General features: G+C 49.6%; 2 protein-coding genes across 33 annotated transcripts in view; one reads left to right on the top strand and one right to left on the bottom strand.

The window, feature by feature from the left end:
• Positions 1–2811, top strand: part of WNK2 (WNK lysine deficient protein kinase 2) — a 140243-nt gene extending 137432 nt beyond the window's left edge. For 11 of the 27 annotated variants that reach the window (XM_045372953.2, XM_065531029.1, XM_065531030.1 and 8 more), the window contains one exon: positions 123–1449. In XM_045372953.2, coding sequence (XP_045228888.2) covers positions 123–277 — 155 coding nt within the window. In that variant the 3' untranslated portion in view covers positions 278–1449. Of the gene's footprint in view, positions 1–122; positions 1450–2608 lie in introns of those variants that run through there. The other 16 variants (XM_045372957.2, XM_074017877.1, XM_074017880.1 and 13 more) reach the window with 2 other exon arrangements.
• On the bottom strand, positions 434–24251 carry LOC102132330 (uncharacterized). Of its 6 annotated transcripts, none has more exons than XR_012424921.1 (5): positions 23495–24251; positions 17162–17262; positions 16656–16942; positions 2171–2276; positions 1139–1415 (listed from the first exon to the last, which is right to left on the bottom strand). XR_012424921.1 is itself a non-coding variant. In XM_074017895.1 (3 exons), the coding sequence occupies exons 1-3, from the start codon at positions 24236–24238 to the stop codon at positions 16837–16839; spliced, it is 948 nt and encodes a 315-aa protein (XP_073873996.1). In that variant the 5' UTR covers positions 24239–24251; the 3' UTR covers positions 15985–16836. The 6 variants fall into 6 exon arrangements, 2 of the variants coding, with proteins under 2 accessions (XP_073873996.1, XP_073873995.1); XR_012424923.1 differs by having other exon boundaries at positions 17162–17259; positions 23495–24096; XR_012424922.1 differs by lacking the exon at positions 2171–2276 and having other exon boundaries at positions 434–1415; positions 17162–17259.
• Positions 24252–24593: the final 342 nt, after the last annotated feature.

The raw sequence follows: 24593 nt of genomic DNA on the forward strand, positions 1-24593 counted from the left end.
GCACAGGGAAGCTGGAGCCCCCCGCAGGTGCCCGTGCTGCCGGTCTTCTTGCGGCCACCTGTGGTCAGCATGCCCGGCGCCCGGCTGCGGATCACGTAGCCTTCTGCCCTGTCCCTTGCCAGATGGTGCCCGCGGAACCGCCCGGAGAAACCAGGTGTGGTTTGGCCTCCAAGTCCCCCCCACCGCCTGCTGTGGGCACAGCACTCAGCCGCGAGGGGGACAGCGGGTGGGCAGCAAGACTGCTTCCTTTGCGGCTTCAGACCCTGTTCGCTCCTAGGTTCCTGTGGTCCACGCGCCGTCTCCACACCCACTTCCTATACTTGAGTTGGTTAGAACCTTGTCGTCACCCTGCAGAAGTACAGTGCCTTGAATGCCAGCTTTTCCGTTCCCTGATGAAAAGATATGTTTAAAAAAATTATCGGAAAAGGTTTCATTTGCAATTGGCTTGTGCATTGATAATCTTTATTTACTGTTTTAAGTTGCAGAGATGTGAATGGTTTACAAATCTGAAGCTGAAGTTCAATCTTTGGTTTTCTGTTGTAAATGCCTTTTTAAAACATTGAATTAGCTACCTTAAGTACTGAAGAGCTTCCAGTGCTAGGCGAGCCCTGCTTTGTCCTCAGTAGAGTGCCGGTTCCCTGGGCTCATCCAGGGGCTGAGAGACGGCAGGACGCTGGGGCAGGGCACACTGGCGGAGCTGCTTGCTCAGTAGGGAATGTCAGCTGCTGCACTGGGCCATGAGAAATCCACCAGAAAACGTTAGGTGAGCAAACATGCCTCGGCGCCAGTGGGCTGCTGTGAGGATAAGGTGTGTGTTGGGCGTAGAAACTCTGGCTGCCCGCCCACCCTGTGGAGACAAGCACAGCTCCTTCAGCTGGAGAGGCTGCCCTCTCTCCTGCCCACTTCCCTCCCTTCTCCATGATTTCCATGGAGGCCTGCGGCTCTGCTCACCCCTGGCACGCAGACCGCTCTCCTGTCCACCACTCAGTCTGCTCTGCGGAGGGCGGGGTCATTCTTCTCCTGGAGATTTCAGTGGGACTCGTCCCCAGCGGGCACAACACAGCCCTTGGTGGGAGGGGAAGGCCCCAGCCTCCTCTACCTCCTGCTGGAAAGCAGGCTGCTTGGGACTGCCCAGCTGTGAATTGTATAGTTTCTGTACTTATTAGAACTGGGTACATTATTTTGGTTCAAATCTATTATTCCATCAATTCAGTTAGAATTGAATTTTCTAGGTGTTATGCAGAATCTTCTGCCAGGGCACGATGCTGTCGTAAGAGATTTCTGTTCTCTGTACTGGGCCCCCTTGCCCTGTTCCTTGAGTGAAGTGGGGGCTGCCCTCACCTGTCCCCCTTGCCTGTGAATCCCTTCCTCGTACATGGTGGTCAGTGGCACGGAATCCCCAAGAGATTGTATATCTGAAGGAGAAAAATAAACACTTTTGCTCGAAAACAGTGTGAAACAACATCTTTTTCTTACCCTCTGTCCATATAAAATCCAAACCAACCAGCCTCCTAGGCAGCACAGGAGTTGGGAGCCAGTACTGGGCTCAGCTGCATCCACACCTCTGGAGGAGGGCGCTGAGGGGCTGTGGGTGCCACCGGATGCTGGGCAGGGCTGGCCCTGGCAGGGGTCTGAGAGCAGGGCATCTGGCAGGGCTGCCTGGCCCCCAACACTGCCCCTGCCAGCTGTGGCCTGGGCCCTGAGCACAGTCAGCTCTGCCGGTCGGGTTAGCTGGCTGGGCTTCCTACCACTGTGCACCTGGTTACGCTTAGCAGTGCCACAGGCTGTGCCCATGATGGAGGGAGCCAGCCTCCTGGTCAGCGAGACACACCTGCAGCCCCTGTCTCCAGGAGGCTTGGTTTGCATCACTTGCTGCAGCCCCTGGGGCCACCCTCTTTGCTCCAGGTGGGCCGAGCTCAGGGGAGGTGGGAGGTCCTTGGACGAGCTTGGGCTTGTTGAGAGAGGACTTGGGGCTGGGGTTGCCCGGGTATTATGCAAGGGGCAGTGGCTTTCCTGGTAGGCACAGGGGCCTTAGGGAAAGTGGCCATCCAGGGTGGGGACTCATCCTGGGGGCACAGTGCATGGTGGCAGCCAGCCCCCCGGCTTCCCACTAAAGACAGCCTCCAGCTGACTGCAGTCCCTCCTGCACATGCTGCATCACAGGCCTCACCGTGAGCAAGCTGAGGGTCCCAGTGTCTCCTGCCCGGGCCACTGTGGGGGCTGCCATGGCTGTGGGGCCACCTCCTCAGAGAGCTGCAGCGCCAGCCTTCGAGCTTCTGCATGGAAGGAGGAGGAGCGCTCGTCCCAGAGCCTCCTGTTTTGGGTGTTGGGGGCAGCTCGCTCCCAGATGCTCCGGACAGTCCAGGAGCTGAGCGTCTGGGTTTCTGGCAGCCGTTCAGTGTGCTGACCGGTCACACAGAGAAGGGTGGCCCAGGTGACAGAGGCTGCCAGGGCTATGCTGAGGACAAGACCATCTACACAGGGCGTGGGTCACGGCAGAGCTGGCGCGGCCTTCCTGTCGGCAGCTCGGGAGGGCGTCAGGACCCGGCCTCGGCGAGCGGCCAGCACCGCAGCGGGCCCACAGTGAGTGCGCGGTTTTGTTTTCCAGATCCTGAGGGTGAGAAGCCTGACTGACCCCGCCTAGACGCCAGGCCCACTTCACGCCGTCTAAGTGGAGACGTGACGGACCCTCAGGGCCAGCTGCTCCTCCTGTCCAGTTCACGCTGTTTTGTAACCACTTTCTAAGCATTTTTTATTCACAATTGGAAACACAAATGTAATGCAAGAATAAAAAATATTTTGGGGCAGAAAGGACTTTGGTTTTTCAAACTCTTTCCTCTCTGGTGGCCCTCCGCCAGCCAGGTGACTGGGATGTGACGGCGGTGGGGGGACATTCCCAGAGCCCTGGCACGCTCAGGGCAGCTCTGTTCCCTGCAGGGCCCTGGAGGTGGCGGCCCCCGGGAGGCTGATCTCCACGTTCCCCCGATGCCAGCTGGCATGGACTCGGGGTGCTGGGTGCCTCCTGGCCTTTGCTCACAGAGCTCCATGAGGCAGGGCCTTCCCTCTGGTCTTTGGAGGCTTGAAGCCACCCACCACCCCCACGCCCACCTCCCAGGCACCCTCCTTCCAGAATTCACTTGTACTGGCAGGGAAAACACCAGTGGCCTGGGGTCGGAAACCTCTGGCTGTGGGTGGCAGGCCTGAGACCACCGGCTCCTTGGAGGGCTGCATTCCCCCCACTCCTGGGAGGGGTCCTAAGTGTGAAAAACGAGGAATGTTGGCATGGCCTCACCAAGAAAACATGCCGTGGTAAGGTCCCCAAACCCTAGCCTGGCCAGCAGGCACAGGGGCCTTACGCTGGGTCCAGAGGTCTAGGGAGAATTTGGGGCCCCATGCATCACAATGAGAAAGCATTGCATCTTTATTGTCATTAATGTCTAACTGCAACTTAGCATTTCCTCCATTAACAGCACCTGGACTTCATCACCACTAGAAACCACAGATATTGCTGTGCCGTTTCATTTACATCCATGACATGGTGCCCTTCCCTGAGATGTAAAACTGTCCAGCCGGCTGATAAGAGCGGTGCTGCCTGCCCGTCTCAGACATGAGTCTTCAGGGCACGGCAACGCTGCTTCCCCACAGGAGTGTCGGGGATGCCACCCCGGTGTGTGCGGGTGGCCTCGGAGCCCTGGTTCTCCTCCGTGTGATCAGCAGGGTAGGCCTCCTCCAAGCCTCAGCTGGGAGCAGGGACAGCACAGTGCTAGGAACATGGCTTCCCTTGGTCTTAGTTTGTGTTCTCTTCTGTTGGTGGCTCATGTGACTGGTTTTCTGTGGACCATAGTAATGCGGTTTGCCTTTTCTTTTTTTTTTTTTTAATGAGACAGAGTCTTGCTCTGTTGCCCAGGCTGGAGTGCAGTGATGCAAACTCGGCTCACTGCAACCTCCACCTCCCAGGTTCAAGGGATTCTTCTGCCTCAGCCGCCTGAGTAGCTGGGATTACAGGTGTGCGTCATCCGACCCGGCTAATTTTTGTATTTTTGGTAGAGATGGAGTTTCAGCATGTTGGCCAGGCTGGTCTCAAACTCCTGACTTCGTGATCCGCCCGCCTCAGCCTCCCAAAGTGCTAGGATTACAGGCATGAGCCACCGTGCCCGGCTGCAGTTTGCCTTTCAAACTGCACATTTATTTTAATCATTCTCTGTAAGTGAATAATAGTGTAAATGTCAATGGTAAAACTTGGTGGTAGTGTGGTAGTAAATAGTAGTAAAATGGTCAATGAAACGGTAATGGTCAAGCCGGCACCCTCTGGGGAGATTCTGCACAGTGCACTTCCAGGACTCTGGGGCCCCGAATCCCAGCTTCATCTGCTGCTCAGAACCACCTAGCAGCCCTCCAGGGGCCCCAAGGCTCAGTCTCAGAATCCAAGGCTCTTGGTGTTCAGCCTCACCCACTAGACGTGCTTCGGGCTTCACTGCTGCCGCACAGCGTCCGAGCCGGGCCCGGATTCATTCTTGACCCCCCCAGTCCCCAAACCCCCTTCCATCCAGTCTCGGCGCTGCAGCCTGCAGCCTGCTCTCCCCTCTCCTGGGTTCTAGCGCACAGTCTGGGTGGATGGCTCACCAGAGCCCCAGAGACCTCAGCCCCTCGTGTAGAGTTCTCATGGATGCATGTTCTTTGTTATGCTTGACTTCCTGAAGGCAGGAACTTAAAACTGTTTTTTGATAGCCCTGCACCTTCCAGAACAGTCACTGAGTGAATTGTGCTGATGAAGGCAGACTCTCCTTTGGGCGGGTGAAGCTTCCAGTGGGAGCTCACTGGCTCTGATCACAGCATTTCCGGGATGGAAAGGACCCTGCCAGGCCCCTCCTAGGACAGCAAAGGCAGCACCACCTGGGGCCAGTCCAGGCTCCTCCTGCAGGGGCAAGGCAGCCAAGCCACAGCCTCTGTTCTCCAGTGTCATTTTGTTCCTAGCTGACCCCAGCATCCAACCAGACTTCCAGTGTCCAGGGTGATATCTGTGCCTCATCTCCAGGCTGAACAGCTTCAGTTCTCTGAAAAGTGCTTATTACTAAAGGGCTGGTAAGGCTAGGCACGGTGACCCATGTCTGTAATCCTAGCACTTTGGGAGGCTGAGGCAGGAGGATCGCTTGAGGCCAAGAGGTCAAGGCTGCAATGAGCCGTGATCACATCACTGCACTCCAGCCTGGGTGACAGAGTGAGACCCTGTCTCTAAAACACAAACTAAAACAAAAAACAAAAACAAAAAATAAACCACCCAGAATCGTGTCTTCATTCATTGGAGAATGCAGTAAGCCTGGGCCGGGACGCCTGCTTTCCACGTGGTTAAGGGAGGTCAGCAGTGGTGACCACTCTGTACACATCGTGGTTGTGGTCCCTGAACTTGGCTTTATTAGACTTGCCCTTGAGAGGGGGCAGAAGGCCCGCATGCCACAGGCATCACTGTGCTGGTGGTGGCTCATGCCGTCCTGCAGAGGTGCGGAGAAGAGTCCCTCACCCTGAGAGGACACTGGGGGTCAAAGGCTGCCCGAGGCCAGGCTGGAGCGGGAGGCAATGCTGCCCATGCAACTCTGTGAAGAATCGTTCATTTCTCACTGAGGGGACAGCAGGGACCAGGGTCCTGGGCTTCAGGGATCACAGCCACAGCCAGCTGGTTCTGCCGCCCAGTGAGGCTGTGTGGGCTGGGGCAGGAGGGCTTTGGAGCAACAGCAGTTCCTAAGAATTGATCCTTTTGAGCCCAAGTCCTCCAAATTTGATCTCCAGCTCAAGGTTCTGTGAACTTCCACACCCATAAATCCAACTGCCTCTCCCCTCTCTCCATGGAGATCCTCAAAGTCATCTTGAAGACGCTCCACGTTGTAAGATGATGTCGCTCCCAAGCTTTGTGGGGTCTTTCCAGATGTCCCAGTTTCCCAGGCTGGCATGACCAGTCACCCGGTTCATTCTCAGTCTAGGACTCAGACTCATCCTTGTCTTCTCATTTCCCAAATGTGGGCTGCGAACAGCCGAGTAGATGTTTCAGCTGAAATGTCCCCGACTCCCCTTCCATCCAGTCTCCCCACTGCGCCTGCATGATCTCTTCAGAGTCAAACAATGGATGCTCCGGTCCAGCCTCCCTGCCCGGCTCTGCCCTCTCCACGTCTTTCCTACCTGCTGCTCCCCTCATTCTGAGCCCCACCACTAGGCAGGGGCCCTTGAGCCCCAAGGGGTCCGGCTCTGTCCTCCTAGGGCCTCACAAATGCCTACTAGGCCCCCGGGGCGTGCTCCAACTTCACTTCCCCAGGCAGCCTCCCCAGCTCAAGGATGGGTCAGCCTGCTGCCCCTGTGCTCCCTTTCTGAATGTGGTCTTCCCTATGGACCTCCTGCCTCACTTTTCAGAGTGTGATGATGCACGGCAGAGGCCACAGGGGATCCCATGTGTGTCCCCCTCCAGCCTCCCCTTGGCTGCCGGCCACCTAGGCACAGAAGTCCTGTCTGTTTCACTTCCTGTTTCCTCCTGCTCCTACGAGGGAGGCGCTCAGCCCGATTCTGTTGAATCAGTGAGTGGAGGCTGGGGACAGGGAAGAGGGTGTGTGGATGGAGGAGGGGTGGGCAGGGGACGCGAGAGCAGCCGGATCCTGGGCAGGGTGAGGAAAGAAGGTGAGGACGCAGCCCCTGGGGAAGCTCAGGTGGAGCTGGAGGAGCCTGTGGCTGCATGGAGGGTAACAAGAGTCAGCAGCCACAGTGGACAGCCCCGGTCCCCACAGGCTTACCTGTTCAGCACAGTGGGCTTAGGGAATGTTGACAGGCATGGGTTTCCCTTTTCGACCTGCTTTGAAATAAGAGCCAAGGACAGCACACCCTGTCAGGGAAACAGACAATGCTGGAACTGGGTGACTTTGAGGAAGGTTCATACATAAGGAACTGTTTCCAAAAGTGTGGGTGTCTGGAAGTCAGTGTTGGTAGACAGAATAATGTCCCCTCAAGGGGCCCACATCTGAATGCCTGGTCCTGTGCATGTCACCTTCACATGGCACCAGCGCCCTCACCGATGGGACTTGGGACAGGATCTTCTGGTGGGGAGAGGCCATGATAAGCCAGGCAGGTGCAGCATTATTCCAGGGTCCCTCCATGCAGGAGGGAGGGGTCAGGGGAGGAAGTGTGACAGGAGCAGCAGGACCGGGAGAGCAGATGCTGAGTGGAGACTGGGAGGGGAGGACAGGGCGGCAGCCCAGGGCCTTGGGCAGCCTGGGAAGCCTGAGAAGGCAGGAGGAGCCCCCAGTAGGAGCCTGCCCTGCCCAGACCTTGACTTTCGCCCAGCAAGACTGATTCTCAGTTTTATCTTCCGGGACAGGAGGAAAATAAGTTTGTGCTGCTTGAGGCTGCCAGGTTGGGGTGAGACCTCAGAGCAGCAAGAAACACATGCATGCAGGAACGTGGGGCCGTCCCCTTCTAGCCATGACTGGCTCCAAGCCTGGGGCCACCACAGGAGGGTCATGTTGGAGGAGCCCCAAGGAACAGAGCTGTGAGAGTCACCCCGGAAGACGAGCACAGCCTACAGCCCACGACAGAGCCAGCTGAGGTGGCCTCGCAGGAAGGAGCCGGGAGGCTCAGTGCCTGGCCCCAGCCTGCCCCTGCCCCTGGTTTCCTTCTGGGGTTCCCCGGGGGCTGGACCCCAAGGAAGCTGGCAGAACAGGAGTCCGTGTGAGCTGTACCCCGCAGCTCAGCCACAGACAACAGATGGCGAAGACAGAGCCTGGGGGTGGAAGGACAGGCTGGTCACACCGCAGACCACAGGGTCAAGAGCCGGGAGAGGCCAGGGGCCTGCGGGCTGGACCTGGGGAACGAGTTCCCGCTTCCCAAGGCTCAAGCAATGCCCTTGGAGAGGGTCCCCAGCTTTGCTCTGCTTCCGAATCCTGAGCGGAGCCTGCAGAAAACACAGATGTCCAGGCCACACCCAGCAGCATCTGAGGAAGACACGGAGGTGGGGAGGGAAGGGGCGGCGGAGGGCGGCTGAAGGTGAATGCTCACTGCTGCACCCGCTTCCTCCCCACTGTCTTCCTAGTAGCTCTCTCCTGGGAGAACAACTTCCTGTCCTCACAGTGTATCTGGAGACTCAGTAGCTGACTTCACCATGACCATGCCCTTGACTCTGAGTGGAACACATGGGTCACGTGTCTGGAATCCATGTGTGCCCAGCATCCCATGAGCTTGGCACTAGAATGGGCTTTCGGAGAGAGAATGGCAACTGCAGTCTCTTTTGGTTCCTCAGTAAATTGGAGGGACCTGAACTTTGCCCAGGCAGGCTTGACATTCTGTTTATTCCACACAGCACAGTTCAGGAAGAGATTGAACTCGGCTAAGCCATCCTTTTGTGACCTTGTATTTGACGATTCTAACTGGAGGATGTTAAGAGTGAGAAGCAGAAGCTCCTAACAACAGGGCAGACAAAGGCACCATGTGGAGAAACGCCCAGGAGCCCTTCATGACCCAGAGCCGGGGAGCCGGGCGCAGGCAGAGGCCGCTGCACATTCACCACACTCAGGCCACGTGCCGGCCTCAGGCTGGACAAGCTCAGGCCTTTGATTAAAGCCTTTCTAGCACATCGATATACTTTCCATTCACAACCTATTCTGAAGTGAAGGGCATTCTACGTGGACAATATTCACAGCAATTCTAGAGACAGGTCTTATCCTCCCTATGTCACTCCCAGTCATTGGTCCCGCCTCTGAGAGGAAGACAAGTCTCTTAATACTCAACAGACAGCTTCCAAAGTTTGTCTCTCCTCTAAGTATCACTGGGTCTTCTTTTGTTCACAAGGATGCAGAACAATGTTCCAAGTACTATTATGTTTCTAAACTTTAAGATTCTTAATTTTCAAGAAACAAATAACTATAACCACGTAACTATGTATAACCAATAACTATACCCTTGATAATATTTCAATATACTCCAAAAGGAAACTTTGAGTCCATTTTACATTCAGCAAGTTAATATTAAACTATGTGGCACATCAAAAGCTTTAAATTAATAATGTGTGTTTTAAGTGTTACAAACCACGTCAAGTGTACATCTAATATACGAACCAACAACTTAAAATACTACAGTTGAGTAGGCTGTGAGTTCCTTGTAGTTAAATAAATTATTACAAAGAGTATTATTATGAAAGGTATGTGCTATGCCAAGCACTAACAAGATGTAGATGTGGTCATGAGCTAGCTACAGTAAAATGAAAAGGAAACCTGTGCTTGAGACCTCTTCTGTGTCATGATTTACCATAATTCTGAAGCAAAGTGTTTATGGCTGCTATTAAAATTAAAATTGAAGGGGAGAAACAAAGCACCCTGAAATCTGAATGAAAATTAAAAAGAAAAAAGTATGTAAGCTGTCATACAGTATTTATATTTTCCTAGGATGCTAGATGTTACTAAAAACTAAATCTCAAAAATATTTAAATAGTCTGAAAAATAAAGATCTATATAGACTACACTTTTGGAAAACTTCAGAACCTTATCAAGAATTTAGTAAAGGGTTCTTTTTATCATAACACTGATTCAACTATCTGGTCAAATCACTCATTAGTCTTCTAGGTAGTCTTTAAGGAAAGGAGTATGATGGAATGTTCAGTCTTCTGAAGTCAAATCTACACAAGGATATTAAATTACATTAGAGTTTTTTTTTTTTTTTTTTTTTTTAATAGAGATGGGGTTTCCCTCTGTTGCCCAGGCTGGAGTGTAGTGGTGAGATGACAGCTTGCTGAAACTTCGACCTCCCTGGCTCAAGCCATCCTTCCGCCTCAGCCTCCTGAGTAGCTGACTACAGACTCACACCACGCTGGGCTCACTTTACTTTTTTTTTTTTTTTTTGAGACAGAGTCTTGCTCTGTCACCCAGGCTGGAATGCAGTGGCACGATCTCAGCTTACTGCAACCTTCTCCTCCCAGATTCAAGCAATTCTTCCTGCTTCAGCCTCCTGAGTAGCTGAGATTACAGGTGCCTGCCACCACGCTCTGCTAATTTTTGTATTTTTAGTAGAGACAGGGTTTCACCATGTTGGCCAGGCTGGTCTTGAACTCCTGACATCAGGTGATCCATCCACCTTGGCCTCCCAAAGTGCTGGGATTACAGGCGTGAGCCACCATGCCTGGCCTACTTTACTTTTTGTAGACACAAGGCCTCGCTATGTCGCCCACGCTGGTCTCAAACTCCTGGCCTCAAGCAAACTGCCTACCTTGGCCTTCAAAAATGTTGGGACAGATGTGAGCCACCACACCTAGCCTAGAAATGTCTTACTTGCAGAAAGGTTCTAAAATGGCTAATCAAAGATTTTGGCATACTTAAATTGTCCAAAAGACAAAACCTATTCTTTTAAATCAATGGATTGATGGGAGTGAGCATCACCAACCAAACAAGGAACCAACACAGATGCTGAAGCTCAGGTGACTTTTTATTCACCTGCCCGTGTTAGATCAGCTGCTAGACGCCGATGACAAACTCTTATCATTTTACAGACTTTATGATAGTCAACTACAAGCTACAATTAAATATTCCTGGGGCTGGGTGCAGGGGCTCGCGCCTGTATTCCCAGCACTTTGGGAGGCTGAGGTGGGTGGATCACTTGAGGTCAGGAGTTCGAAACTAGCCTGACCAACATGGTGAAACCTCGTCCCTACCAAAAATACAGGAAAAAGTAGCTGGGTGTGGTGGCGGATGCCTGTAATCCCAGCTACTTGGGAGGCTGAGGAAGGAGAACTGCTTGAACCCGGGAAACAGAGGTTGCAGTGAGCCGAGATTGCACCACTGTACTCCAGCCTGGGTGACAGAGTGAGACTCAGTCTGGAAAAAAAAAAATTCCCCAAATTGCCTCTATTTTACCTTCACTGTTTAATTTGAGTACAGGATAGTGAAATGTCAGTCCTCTTAATCATCTATTTTGCTAATGTGTAAGATACATTCTACAATAAAACTTTACAGCTGCTAATATAAATAGCAGTATTCAGTTTATTCCAATTCTGAAATTAGTTCACCAAGGAAAAGAAAGAATCAGGTACAATGTAAAGAATAACTGAAAATCCAGAAATACCATATTCCCAGACATGATCTAACCACTAATCATGATTTCATATTTTATGCTATTACTTGAATAAATTTTGCTATTAGAATTTTGGAATTAAAAAAGCTTTTGTTATTCTGATACCATCAGTTAGTTGTTTGCTAACTACTTTTTCTTAAAGGTCAGTGAATTGTAAAAAGCATATTTCACAGAAAATATAAGATGCCTTGTGTTGCACTTTAAAAATCAAATTTTGGAGTTGGAATTATACTATTTAACTACTTTCTATGCTAGGTAATGTCACAAACTACTTTAAAAGAGTTACATCTAACATATAAGTATTCATGAAACACAGATTATATGTATAACTAACACCCATGGGTGTAGAAAAATACCATTCACTCCCATTATCATATGCAATAAAAGAAATGTTTACTAACCCATTTACAAGGGCACATTTGCATTCTTTTCCTATTGGCTCAGCTTCTTTTTAATGAATGTCCACAATCACTAAGTGATACCGTGGCAAACTCTAGTCTTCCAAGATGGCTAAGAGACAGCTAATCAGCATCACATTTTATTAATAATTCCAAAGACCATAAAAAATGTATGTTGTAGGAAATATAACTTTCAGCAAAAGCCACTTTTTCTGATGCTGCCAACCTGTGAATCAGCTGTTCTTGGAGGCACAGCTATTTAGACACGACACCCTTCCTTCAGACGATGTGATCTTAAGGAATTTAGTAATTATGTGATTTATTAACATAAGACGGTATTTACTGACATGACCGGACAAACTGAAAAGGCCTTCTCACCTACTCCTGGAGTCCTCCCAGATTCCAGACACCCAGTGTAAGAAAACAGGTGTTGAAAGCTCTGCTGTCACTTCAAAGAGAATAATCACAACAATAAATGCAAAGGATAATGTACTAGAAACTGTGGAAATCTTAACCTCAGGTATGAAAATGTTCAAATAAAAATACTACTGCATGCTAATCACACAGCAACAAAAAGAAGCACTGCAGAAATGGTTATGAAGCTTTATGAGAGCAAAAACAAATGAAGAGGGAAAACACAACAACCGTTAAGAAATAAGGACAAAGAAGGCATTGCGGGAAAGAAGCACAGAAAAAAAATATTATCCCTGAAAGAAAATCTGTTGACTAAAAAAAATCTGTTCTAAATACTTAATTTAAAAATTTCTATTCTAACACACTGTCCATTTGGGAGGCCTACACAAACATTTCCTTAAAAAATTAGCATGACTTCAACTATATTTTTAAAAAGCCTTGACACTTGGAAAAGACTATGATAATAATTAGAGTAACTTGTCTCACTATTTACTTAGAAATATTCTATTTAAAAGTTGACCAACAATAGGAACTTCGCAATTGCACAACAGAGAAAGTAAATGAACAACACTCAGTGGCCAATGGCATGTTTCCACATCTACTAGAACATTCTGTGACTTACACTATCTACCCTGAACCATTCACCACGTCTCCATTCACGCAGTGGTTCAAATAGAGTTCCTGTGTTCATTCCACAATAAACCTCAGTAATTCACACATCACAGTAGCTGTAACCGTTTGTTAACAGAAAAAGAATATGTCTTCATACGTAAGATGGATTTCTTGTAGGTACAAATAGCTAGGTCTTGATTCCATCAGACAGCCTCTTTCTTTTAATTTGCATATCTACACCACTGATGTTTAATTATTGATATATGTGGATTAAGAGCTACTTACTATATTTGTTACTGTTTTCCATTCTTTCTCCATGTCTTCCATTCTTTTTCTTGTTTCAGCTGAGCACTTTATATGATTTTGCTTTTTCTCTTTACAGGGGGGCACAGGGTCTAAAGTCCAATCATTAGGTGAGTCTTATAATGAGTCTCTGGGCTGTGATCTTCACATGTGACTCTCAGTCCCTGACCCTGCTTAGCTGGGACAGGATGGCTATGGGGAGCTAGATTTGGGTGTTTCCTTTCCCTCAGATTAATTAGGTTCTGGTGAAACCCAGTGGGTTAGGCTCTGGTTAGGTAGTTTCTCCTGAGAGAAAGCCTTGTTAAGAACAGAGTGTTCTGGCTGGGCATGGTGGTGGACACCTGTAATCCCAGCTACTCGGGAGGCTGAGGCAGGAGAATCGCTTGAACCTGGGAGGCGGAGGTTTCAGTGAGCCGAGATTGCGCCACTGCACCCCAGCCTGGGTGACACAGCAAGACTCCGTCTCAAAAAAAAAAAAAAAGAAAAAAAGAAAAAAAAAGAGTGTTCTGTCACATTTTAAAATAATTCTCTTTTCCTTTCCCTTGCCACAGGTACAAGGGATTTTTCTCCAATATTTACCATGAGAATCTGGTAGAGATCTAGCAGGTAAAATCACAAATGCATGTGGACCCCCACATCACCAGGCCCTCTGGAGTCTTTAACTCTCAGGTTTGTCCACGTTGACCCTCCAACAATCTATCAATGACAGTTTAGGTTTCCTTGCACCCACACTGGTTCCTGCAGAGGTTTCTACTCGTGTGCTTCTGCTCCACCACATACAACGCATTCAACACGCTAGAACCCTTGCAGGAAACCATGAACATCGTCCCTATTTGCTAGCTGTGGACACATAAATCCAAGTCACACCCGTGCACCTGCCAGAAGCAAAGGATGCCCGTGATCAAGGGTTTGACCCCAAGTTGAATGCTAGTTTCTGACCCCGAAGCCTTCAGGAACAAGCACCCTTGTCTCCTCTGCCTTCGTTCATCTCAGGTCTAACATGTCTGTCTCTTCTTTATTATAATAAAAGTAGAAACAGATTCAAGGAAATTAAGTCACTGCTAAGTCACACAGCTTGAATCCAATCTTTTGATTACAGGGTGTACCCTGCATTCTTCACGGCATTTCATACCACAAGGATCGGAAAACACAAGCCTCTGAGCAGGTCAAATTCCAGTGGCAGAAACAAGATGCATCTCCAGAAAACAGTAAAGATGCCATACCAGGGATAAAGACGATAAGCACTGCAAGAGGTCAGAGGGAGGCCAGATGCCCAGAACTCCAAAAAGCTGATCAGAACCTTCACAGACAGGGAGGAAGTGCATACCCAGAAAAGACAGGACATGCTCAGGCAGTCCTACTCACTCCAAGTTCAGCTCATCCTAACAAAGACGACGATATGGTTTGGCTGTGTCCCCACCCAAATCTCATCTTGAATTGTAGCTCCCATAATTCCCACGGGTCATGTAGGTATCTGGTGGAAAGTCACTGAATGTCTTCCCTGTGCTATTCTCATGATAATGAATAAATCTTCCAAGATGTGATGGTTTATAAAGGGGAGTTCCCCTGCACACGCTCTCTTGCCTGCTGCCATGCACGACGTGACTTTGCTCCTCCTTTGCCATCCACCATGATCGTGAGGCCTCTCCAGCCATGTGGAACTCTGAGTCAATTAAACCTCTTTCCTTTGTAAGTTACCCAGTCTTGGGTATCTCTTTATTAGCAGCATGAGAACAGACTAATATAGACAACTTGCCAAATTAGATGGGCAACTCACATTCTTCTCATTCCTTCCCCGCTGGAGGAACAAGCACCTCAACTGAGACGTGCTCCAGTCACCACCTACATCCCCAAGTCAGCACCCTGACCTGGTTTCCACATCTCCATCACTAGCACTGAACTCTTGCTGGGGTCATAAAGCTTACTGCTTTTTGTCTTACTTCTTACCTATGTTTCAGAGTTCAGAAAGAACATTTCTCGCTAAGATGAAAACTGTATGTATAGACACTTTGATCTTGCTACCTGATTCACATTTTACAACAAAATGCACATGCCTTAGAATTCTAGTGCATAAGGGCTTCTAAGACCATCTTGCGGTTGTTCTTGTTAGAGGTTAAAACTTTGAATATTCAATTGCAACTCTTTACTTCATTTTAGAGTTTTAGCACTGCACACATAGCAAATAAACATTTATGAATTTTACACTTCTCTGCACATACAACAAATAAACATTTATTAATTTTATACTTCTTTGCCATAAACAGGGTATGCATCCCTGGATGGCAGAGAGCCCTTCAGTAACCTCTGCCCTGGGTCAACAGACATTCGTTCCCATTTTACAGATGGACAGAGGACAGAGAGGAAAGATCACCTGCCTCAGGTGACACTCCAGGTAAGAACTGGCATGGAAACTGACAACTACATCTGTTAGATTTCTTACATCAGAAATAGATGTAACATCAACCAGCCCTGGTTATCTACTCTGTAGAGTTTACACTAAGGAAAAGGAGACACTGACTTAAAGGAAAAACATTTTCTTTCTCTTTCTTATCTTTTTTTTTTTTTTTTTTTAAATATAAGACAGTTTAAAGGTAGGGGAGGAATACAAATTTAAAATTTCCTTGATCAGAATTTTTTTTTTCAGAGATGGAGTTTTGCTCTGTCACCCAGGCTGGAGTGCAGTTGTGTGATCTCGGCTCACTGCAGCCTCTGACTCCCAGGTTCAAGTGATTCTCCTGCCTCAGCCTCCACAGTAGCTGGGATTACAGGCGAATTCCACCACGCCCGGCTAGTTTTTATGTTTTTAGTAGAGATGGGGTTTCACCATGTTGGCCAAGCTGGTCTTAAACTCCTGAACTCAAGTGATCTACCCGCCACTGACTCCCAAAGTGCTGGGATTACAGGTGTGAGGCACCACACCCAGCCTCTTCAATCAGAAACCAACTATATATTTGCGTACTCATTTACTCAAGGACACACAGTGTTTTTATTATTATTATTATTATTATTTTTTTTTTGAGATAGAGTCTCGCTCTGTTACCCAGGCCGGAGTGCACTGGTGACATCTCAGCTCACTTTAACCTCCACTTCCTGGGTTCAAGTGATTCTCCTGACTCAGCCTCCTGAGTAGCTGGGACTACAGGCACATGCTACCACACCAAGCTAATTTTTGTATTTTTAGTAGAGACGGGGTTTCGCCATGTTGGCCAGGCTGGTCTCGAACTCCTGACCTCAGGTGATCCACCCACCTTGGCCCCCAAAAGTGCTGGGATTACAGGCATGTGCCACCACGTCCAGTCCACACAGTGTTTAAAATACTCTGTAAGGAAACAATTCCAGCCTGGGTCTAGGCAGCTTTCTAGGGTTTTGCTTGGACAAACAGTGTTATTTCAAAAGTGTCCTCTGATCTGCTGAGTTTAGGAGAAGGAGAGGAAATTCAGAGCTCCCCTGATCCAGGAGCCAGGAGATCGATGTTTCCGGGGTCGGCAGGGGGTTGCTGTGGTGGGTGTGAGTGGCACCACACCAGACAAATGGCCCCATGTTTGGGGCATCACACAAACCAGTTCTTGTCAAATTCCTCCCCAGAAAGGTTCCTGTGGCTCCAGGTCATGGGGCTGGGATGGTGCAGGTTTTAAATCATGGAAACTTCAAAGAACATACCTACTCTTCCTCTCTCCTCTCTGTCCAAGGAGCCCCCGTCTGAGTACAGACTGACCATCACCCACCTGCAACAAACTACATCTTTGAGCACAACACCAGCTGGGCTGGCAGGCCAGAAGGCAGCTTCCCCAGGTCACTACCCGCCAGGAAGCACCCCACAACCTGTGCACCACTCACTTTGTCGCCCCTCCGCTGCCCTCGTCGTTGTCAGAAGATGACGATGTAGAAGAGCCAGGGAAGTAGGCGGAATCCACGTGGTTGGGGCTGTCGCTCTGGGCCGGGTTGATGGGCGAGGACCGCTCATACAGCGGCGTGTGCTTCCCTTCGTGAGGAATGTTGCTGTAGCTGTTCTGCTCCGTCAGATTCTTCCCGCTCGTGTCCAACGTGAGAGGTGCTGGCTCAGAGAGGCTGTACGGGTATGGACCCTGGCCCGGGGCGCCCCCTGGGCTGGGCACCTGTGGGGCCTGAAGCGAAGGGCACAGGTCACGTGCACGTGGCCAGCAGGACCTGACTCAGGCCCAGGCCGATGTTTCCCGGCTCATTTTTATTTCAACAAACACTGGCATCTATTTCACACATCAATTCAAGAGCTTAGGAACTTATTTTGGCATTCATTGAAATTCAATGCACACACCGTGTCTGAGACCAGCCACCCCACCCAGCGCACGCAGGGAAGGCCTTACCACGGGCTTTGCTTGCAGAGAGGTCTGCGGAATGTTGAGCATCTGAGGAGGAACATGCGGCGGCACCATCCCAGGCATTCCAAACGGACCGGGTCTGGCTGCTTCACCAACACAGAAAGAAAAGAATCACACAGCTGTGAACAGAAGGCGTTTCCCAGGGCATCCTGGCGGCCAGCCCATGGCGCCAGGGATCTCACCCTCACCTGGCTCAGACATCAACACCACCATGGGTCCCACTTCTCAGAAATCATTACAAATTGCCATTTCACAGTAAGGACAACTTAATTTTATGATGCTCGATTTGATGGACTGGGACTGGGATTCTAACTTTCCAGGTATCTCGGTGAATTTGCCTTAGTGGTTCTGCTCTCCGACCGAACAGTTTCCTTTGGGACTCTTCTGTTTAAAGTACATTGCCGCCGGGCGCGGTGGCTCACGCCTGTAATCCCAGCACTTTGGGAGGCTGAGGCAGGCGGATCATGAGTTCAGGGGATCAGGACCATTCTCACTAACACGGTGAAATCTCGTCTCTACCAAAAATACAAAAAATTAGCTGGGCGTGGTGGCGGGCGCCTGTAGTCCCAGCTACTCGGGAGGCTGAGGCAGGAGAATGGCGTGAACCCGGGAGGCGGAGCTTGCAGTGAGCCGAGATGGTGCCACCGCACTCCAGCCTGGGCGACAGAGTGAGACCCCCTCTCGAAAGAAAAGAAAAGAAAAGTTGCAACTACCATTAGGTTCTCAGCTAACTAGTGAGTTTTTTAAATATAAAAGGAATTGTTTTTCATTGTTCAGCAATTAGGTGACACACTTTAACACGTATTACAAGATGACTAATTTGGGATTCTGTGTTCTCTTAAAACCTAATTCCGTAAACCTGTCCTGATGTGTGCTGGCACGTGCTAGTCATCGTTCCCACGCCACCTTGCAAAAGTGAAGAAACCTGTTTGGGAACGGATAGCCACGCGGAGGAACTGAAGCACGACAGCAGGACAAGCAGCCGGGCCAGCCTGAAGCTGGGAAGGAAAGCAGGGCCTGGAAGCCTCCACACTCAACATTGCATCTGGCCTTGACGGGTCTAAGGACAGGAAGAGAGCTCAGGGGCCACGTCAGCCAACAGAAGCAAATGAGTGAGTAGATGGTGCCCATAAAGGGCTGTTCCAGAGACGGCACAAGACCCGCAGTAACAAGGACCAACTGGGGCCCAGATGTCAACAGCACTTCCAAACACCACCAGCAGGAAACACGAGGACATGGGACATGGACCCCCAGGAGCTGCACTCCCTCTTGGAACACTTAGGGGCTGAGCGCCTGTGATGTGTCAGGCTGAAGACTGGGCTGGGGGATGCCAGGAGCCCTGAGGTGGTGTCAGTAAGACATTTATTATTGAAGACACAGAGAAAACAGAAAACCTGTGTGAGACACAACAGATCCGCCAGGTGCTCACACGGTTGCACCATCTTTTCCTTGGGCTTGTTTTAAATGTGGAAGAAAACCAAGCCTAAAGCTTCCTGACTCCAGTTTCCCTCTTTACTCAGTAGATACAACCTCTTCATCTGAACACCAGGTGGTATGCTTAGGCTTCACGTCCCCACCCAAATCTCATCTTGAATTATAATCTTTATAGGACCCATAATCCCTGTGTGTCAGGAGACACCAGGTGGAGGTAACTGGATCATGGGGGTCGTTTTCCTATGCTGTTCTTGTGATAGTGACTGAGTGCTCACAAGATCTGATGGTTTTATAAGGGGCTCCTTCCCCTTTGCTCGGCACTTCTCCTTTGTACCACCTTGTGAAGAAAGTGCCTTGCTTCTCCTTTGCTTTTGCCAGGATTGTAAGTTTCCTGAGGCCTCCCCGGCCGTGCTGAACTGTGAGTCAACTAAACCTCTTTCCTTTATAAATTATACAGTCCCAGGAAAGTTTCTTTATACTAGTATGAAAATGGACTAATACAGTAGTACTGAAGAGAGTGGGGTACAGCTATAATGACACCCCAAAATGTGGAAGCAACTTTGGAACTAGGTGACAGGCACAGGTTGGAACAGTTTGGAGGTCTCAGAAGAAGACAGGAAGATGTGGGAAGCTTTGGAACTTCCTAGAGCCTTGTTGAAAGCTTTTGACCAAAATGTTGATAGTGATATGGACAATGAAGTCCAGGATGAGGTGGTCTCAGATGGAGATGAAGAACTTTTTACAGCTCAGTTACCCACTTCCTCAAAAGAATCACTTACGCCTATATGCGGCTGTGTGGCTTTTGCTCTGAATTAAAATAAGATACAATTCCCAAAGGAATGGTGTTAAACTCGAACCTCTTAGAACTATAGTCGGCCTTACCCCAGTCCCCATTCCTAGCCCAACCTAACAAATGCTCATCCATTACTTGGCATATTATTCTGAAATGTTATGTTAAACAAAACAAAAAAGACTACAAAGTAAGTCTTTAAAAAAAAAAAAAACCAACTATACAGGCAAAAAAAAAAAATTATACAGGCAGACACTATAATTTTCAGGTGTTACCAAAAAAAATATAGCTTTGAAAATGTTGACTCCAAGATTAAATAAGTCAATATAATTCCTACCACCTTTAGTTTTTGTCGCTTGCAAACATAGACAAGGCAAAACTTTTCAACCATTTTAAGCATGTACAAACGGACATGTTTACTAAATCTCAATAGTCTACAGAAGATAAAAAGGTATAGAAAGGAAACTGTCATGTCACCTGTTCCCATTACACTACAGATCCAGTGTCCAGAGAGGCCGGGTGGGGCCTGGAGCACAGTGGGAGGGCGCGGCGGCTGGCCATCCTGTAGGGAGAAGAGGACCAGCAGAGCCGGGGCTGAGCCTGGACTGAGACCAGGTGCAAGGTCGGTGCCCAGGCAGGCAAAGGATGGAGGAGCAACTCCCAAGAGCTAAGAGCCCAGGGGCAGCTGATGCTGGTCCAGAGCCTGCGGTGCTGGCCAGACTCCATGGGAAGAGCCAGATGCCGGTGCCCAGAAGACAAGGCCTGGTGACAGGAGGAGGCAAAACCTGAGGGATGATGAGCTTGAAGAAGGCTAAGTGCAAGGCCCATGAGAAGTAAGATTATGAACTCAGTGAACAGGCACGTCCTGTGCAGCACGTGAAAGAATTCAGAACAGCGGGAAAAATTAAACCACAGAAGTAAATTTCAAGTCAACAGAAACAAGAACTTTCTAAGAACGAGAGCAGTTCAACAATGAAAAGGGTTGCTTTACTGACTGCTCGACTACTCGTACAAGAACATTCTACAGCAGGGAGCTGGGCTGAACTTTACTATAAGCATTCCTCACTCTCCAAATGTTTTCCATCCCTGAATGTGGATAGTGAGAGGGTAGACATCACGAATACGGCATCATTCAAATCCACCCGGTGCCCAAGTCTCAAGTAGCAAGCTTTACCTAAATGTATTCAGTTCCTGGGTTCAATTATTCAGTTTGAACAGAATATGTGTACTGACTGAGCGAGGTTCAAGAAGGCAGAATAGAAACATTACACCTCATTAAGGCTGGTTACGGCGGCTCATGCCTACAATCCTGACATGGGGAGGCTGAGGCAGTTCAGACCGGCCCAGACAACACGTCAAGACCCTGTCTCTACACACTCACAAAAGCAACACAAAAAACAAACAAAAATCCCAAATCCCATTTAGGCACCGAAATGTGTTTTGTAAGTCTATGATGAAACAAGATAAATGAGTTTCTGACCATTTGTGGATTTTGGAAAAGCACAACCTAAAAGGAAACTCTACCAGCTCTCTATTTTGAAGTCACTGGTAAACTGAACTGACATTCCTCATTTGTTACCAAATACTGAAACGCCATTAACAAACCCAACATTAATCAACCTAAATGCATCTACTTTGGGAAGACACACGCTGCAGTCTTTTAAATCACACAATGGCTCAAAGGAGGGTTCTTCCAAAACATTTGAGTTTTAAGTTCAAAATAAAAATGACCTTCCAAAACAGCCACAAGATCAGGCAGCCTGTGTCACTTCCTACTTCACTCTAGCTACCACGAACTCACTGAAAATGGAGTGAAAGGTCGCAGAGCAGACACTGAAAGCAAAGTCCCCAGCACCAGCAGGAGAGTCCAATTTTCTACTTGGGAATCCTGGACCAGAAGCGCAAGATGAGTGGCCTTTCTACTCAAAGAGAGTAATGCCCTGACTTCCCTCTGGTGCCCTTTATTCTGTCAGCCTCCGGGGCTTAACATCAATGTCATCTGCATTAGCTTTAAAGATAAAAACTGGCCTGGCGTGATGGCTCATGCTTGTAATCCCAGCACATTGGGAGGCTGAGACGGGTGGATCACGTGAGATCAGCAGTTCGAGACCAGCCTGGCCAACATGCTGAAACCCTGTCTCTACTAAATATACAAAAATTAGCCAGGCGTACACACCTGTAATCCAAGCTACTCAGGAGGCTGAGGCAGAAGAATCACTTGAACCCAGGAAGCAGAAGCTGCAGTGAGCCAAGATCGCGCCACTGCACTACAGCCTGGACGACAGAGTGTGACTCTGTCTCAAACAACAACGATGACAACAACAAAACTGATAAAGATGAACAAGGACACATCTCAAAAAGAGCAAGTGCAGACTGGCATGTACAATACAGCCTTTAATTAAAAAGCAAAGCAATGCTATTAATTATGCCATAGGTATGAGGTGAGAAAATCTAAAAACATGTTCAAGGGGGCTGTACATGACTTAGGCCTGATGTATCTCTTTTTAAATAAAAGAATGATCTCAAGCACAGGTTGCCGTTTGTGTAACCTGAAGTAGGTATGCCACCACTCATTCTACTGTTCCTTCTATTTTTTGTTATGTTAACAGGTTTTCTTAACAACCACAAAAAAAACTTTAGTGAAAACCTAGGAAAGGACGAGTGTAGTAAGCAAAGTTACAGGACAAAGTGAGGATTTAATGGAACACATTTTTAAGGAATGTCAAAAATTTAAAGTTATTAGTAAAATACGGCAAAAGTGTAATATTGAATACCTAGTGAAAATAAAATTTTTAATGTTAATTTTTATTTTAAGTTCTGGGGTACATGTGCAGGATATGCAGGTTTGTTACATAGGTAAACATGTGCCATGGTGGTTTGCTGCACCTGTCAACCCATCACCTAGGTATTAAGCCCAGCATGCATTAGCTATTTTTCCCGATGCTCTCCCTCCCCACACCTCAACCGCCAACAGGCTGCAGTGTGTCTTGTTCCCCTCCCTGTGTCCATATGTTCTCATTGTTCAGCTCACACTTACAAGTTAGAGCATGCGGTATTTGGTTTTCTGTTTCTGTGTTAGTTTGCTGAGGATAATGGCTTCCAGCTCTTTCCATGTCCCTGCAAAGGCCATGATCTCATTCTTTTTTTTTTTTTTTTTTTTGAGACAGGGTCTTGCTCTGTCGCTCAGGCTGGAGTGCACCAGAGCAATCTCAGCTCACTGCAGCCTCCGGCTCCCAGGTTCAAGCAATTCTTGTGCCTCAGGCTCCCGCGTAGCTGGGATTACAGGTGCGCGCCACCATGCCAGGCTTTTTGTATAATGTTTTTAGTAGAGGCGGGGTTTTGCCATGTTGGCCAGGCAGGTCTTAAACTCCTGGCCGCAAGTGATCCTCCCACCTTGGCCTCCCAAAGTGATGGGATTACAGGCGTGAGCCACCATGCCTGACCTGATCTCATTCCTTTTTATGGCTGCATAATATTCCATGGTGTATATGTACCACATTTTCTTTATCCAGTCTATCATTGATGGGCATTTGGGTTCAAAAGTCATAATAATAGCAAAAAACATATTATTGATGCTGACAGCAGGGACATGGCTAAATATGGCACCTGCACACTGTGGAGTATCATATCATCTCTGGAGAAAATAAGGAAGTCGACACCAGCTTCTATAACGGGCCCCACTTACCGGTCCTAGCCCCCAGGCTTGGTCAGTCCCCAACCCCCAAGGCCGTCCCTGCCCCCTGCTGAGCCCACTCCTCTGCAGGAGGCCTGGGGTGGGGGGGCTCCCCTCCTGCCCTGACCACAATAGGCCAGAACGTGCACCGGATGGGTCAAGCCGTCCAGCGGTCAGCCAGGCCCTGGCCTGGGGCAGTGTGGGCCGCCATGTGGTCTCTCTCACGTTTTCACTCTTTCTTCCCTAGAGGACCTGCCTCTATCCTTTGGCCCTTTTGCTAGAGCCTCAGCTGTCTCAGGCTGTATGACTGCAGAAAATCACGTTTCAAGGGAATAAATCTGTAAGATTTTACGGTGAATGAATATTTCAACCTCTTTGGATTACCGCATGGTCCACGCTGATCCCAGAGGCGTTTACTCACCCACGTAGTGTGGTGGCTGCAGTGACGGAGGCTTGCTGGTCCCAGAATAATGTCCGCTTGCTCTGTTACATCCCAGAGCTGATTCTCAGGGCTTGGGGGCTGGAAAATGCTCGGCAGGCGGCAGCGGCCGCGGCGGGGCTGGGCTGGAGAGAAGGCGGCGGCGTGAGGGTCCGGCGGCGCTGGAGACTCGGGAGGCAGCAGCCAAGGCAGGGTCGTGCTGGGCCCAGCGCGGGCTCCAGGCTGCGCAAGCGAGGTACCCCGGTCCCCGCCTCCGCCCCGCCTCAGCCGACGCCCCCTAGCCACGGAGGGGAAGGCGGCCGCGGGCCCCGGGCCTGTGAGCTCCGAATCCTGCGCCTTCCTGCTGCCGCCGGGCTGGGGGCGTCGAAGGGCGCGGGGAGAGAACGGGGGTATGCAGGGACGCCTGGAGGTCCGCTGCCGCCTCCTCTCGGCTTCAGTCTGCAGGCAGCTCTTCCCCAGCAGAGCGCGGGGCGCCCCCGGCCAGGCTCGCCTCTCCCGGCGCCCGCCGCATTTGAAAAAACACGGCCTTTCCCACGCGCTTCCCGCGGGTTCCGCCCGCGCTGCGCTCCGCTCTTCGCTCCTCTGCTGGCCCTTCGCTCTCGGCGTCCCACACCCGCTCCTTCCTCGTCGACGGCTTCCTCTTCTGCTCCCACACCGGTCTCCCGCCTCGTCGACGGCTTCCTCTTCTGCTCCCACACCGGTCTCCCGCCTGCCTTCCAGCACCATCCCTTTCGGATATGGTTCCTCACAGTGAAGTAAGCGTCAGCGCCCCAAATCTACTGGGGGTCCATCAGCAGTACAGACTGGCCGGCTTTATGTGCCAGGTCGGCTCTTAAAAAATATGCTTTAAACCTAACGGCCTCAAAAAAAAATTGTATTATCAAAAGTAGTGGATAACACTGAAATAATTTTTAAACTAAAAGGCTAGGCCAGGTGCGGTGGCTCACGCCTGTAATTCCAGCACTTTGGGAGGCCGAGGCAGGTGGAACACTTGAGGTCAGGAGTTCGAGACCAGCCTGGCCAACATGGTGAAACCCCTTCTCTACTAAAAATACAAAAATTAGTTGAGCATCGTCCCAGC

This window comes from Macaca fascicularis, chromosome 15 (assembly GCF_037993035.2).
Source record: "Macaca fascicularis isolate 582-1 chromosome 15, T2T-MFA8v1.1".
Taxonomy (NCBI): Eukaryota; Metazoa; Chordata; class Mammalia; order Primates; family Cercopithecidae; genus Macaca; species Macaca fascicularis.

Excerpts from the sequence above, each read along its gene's own strand:
- LOC102132330 (XM_074017894.1), bottom strand. The coding sequence starts at position 24,238 with ATGGTGCTGGAAGGCAGGCGGGAGACCGGTGTGGGAGCAGAAGAGGAA. Across the intron at positions 17,263-23,494 it reads GCAGCCACCACACTACGTGG|CAGCCAGACCCGGTCCGTTT; the intron begins GTGAGTAAACGC and ends GTGTTGGTGAAG. Across the intron at positions 16,943-17,161 it reads CTCTGCAAGCAAAGCCCGTG|GCCCCACAGGTGCCCAGCCC; the intron begins GTAAGGCCTTCC and ends CCTTCGCTTCAG.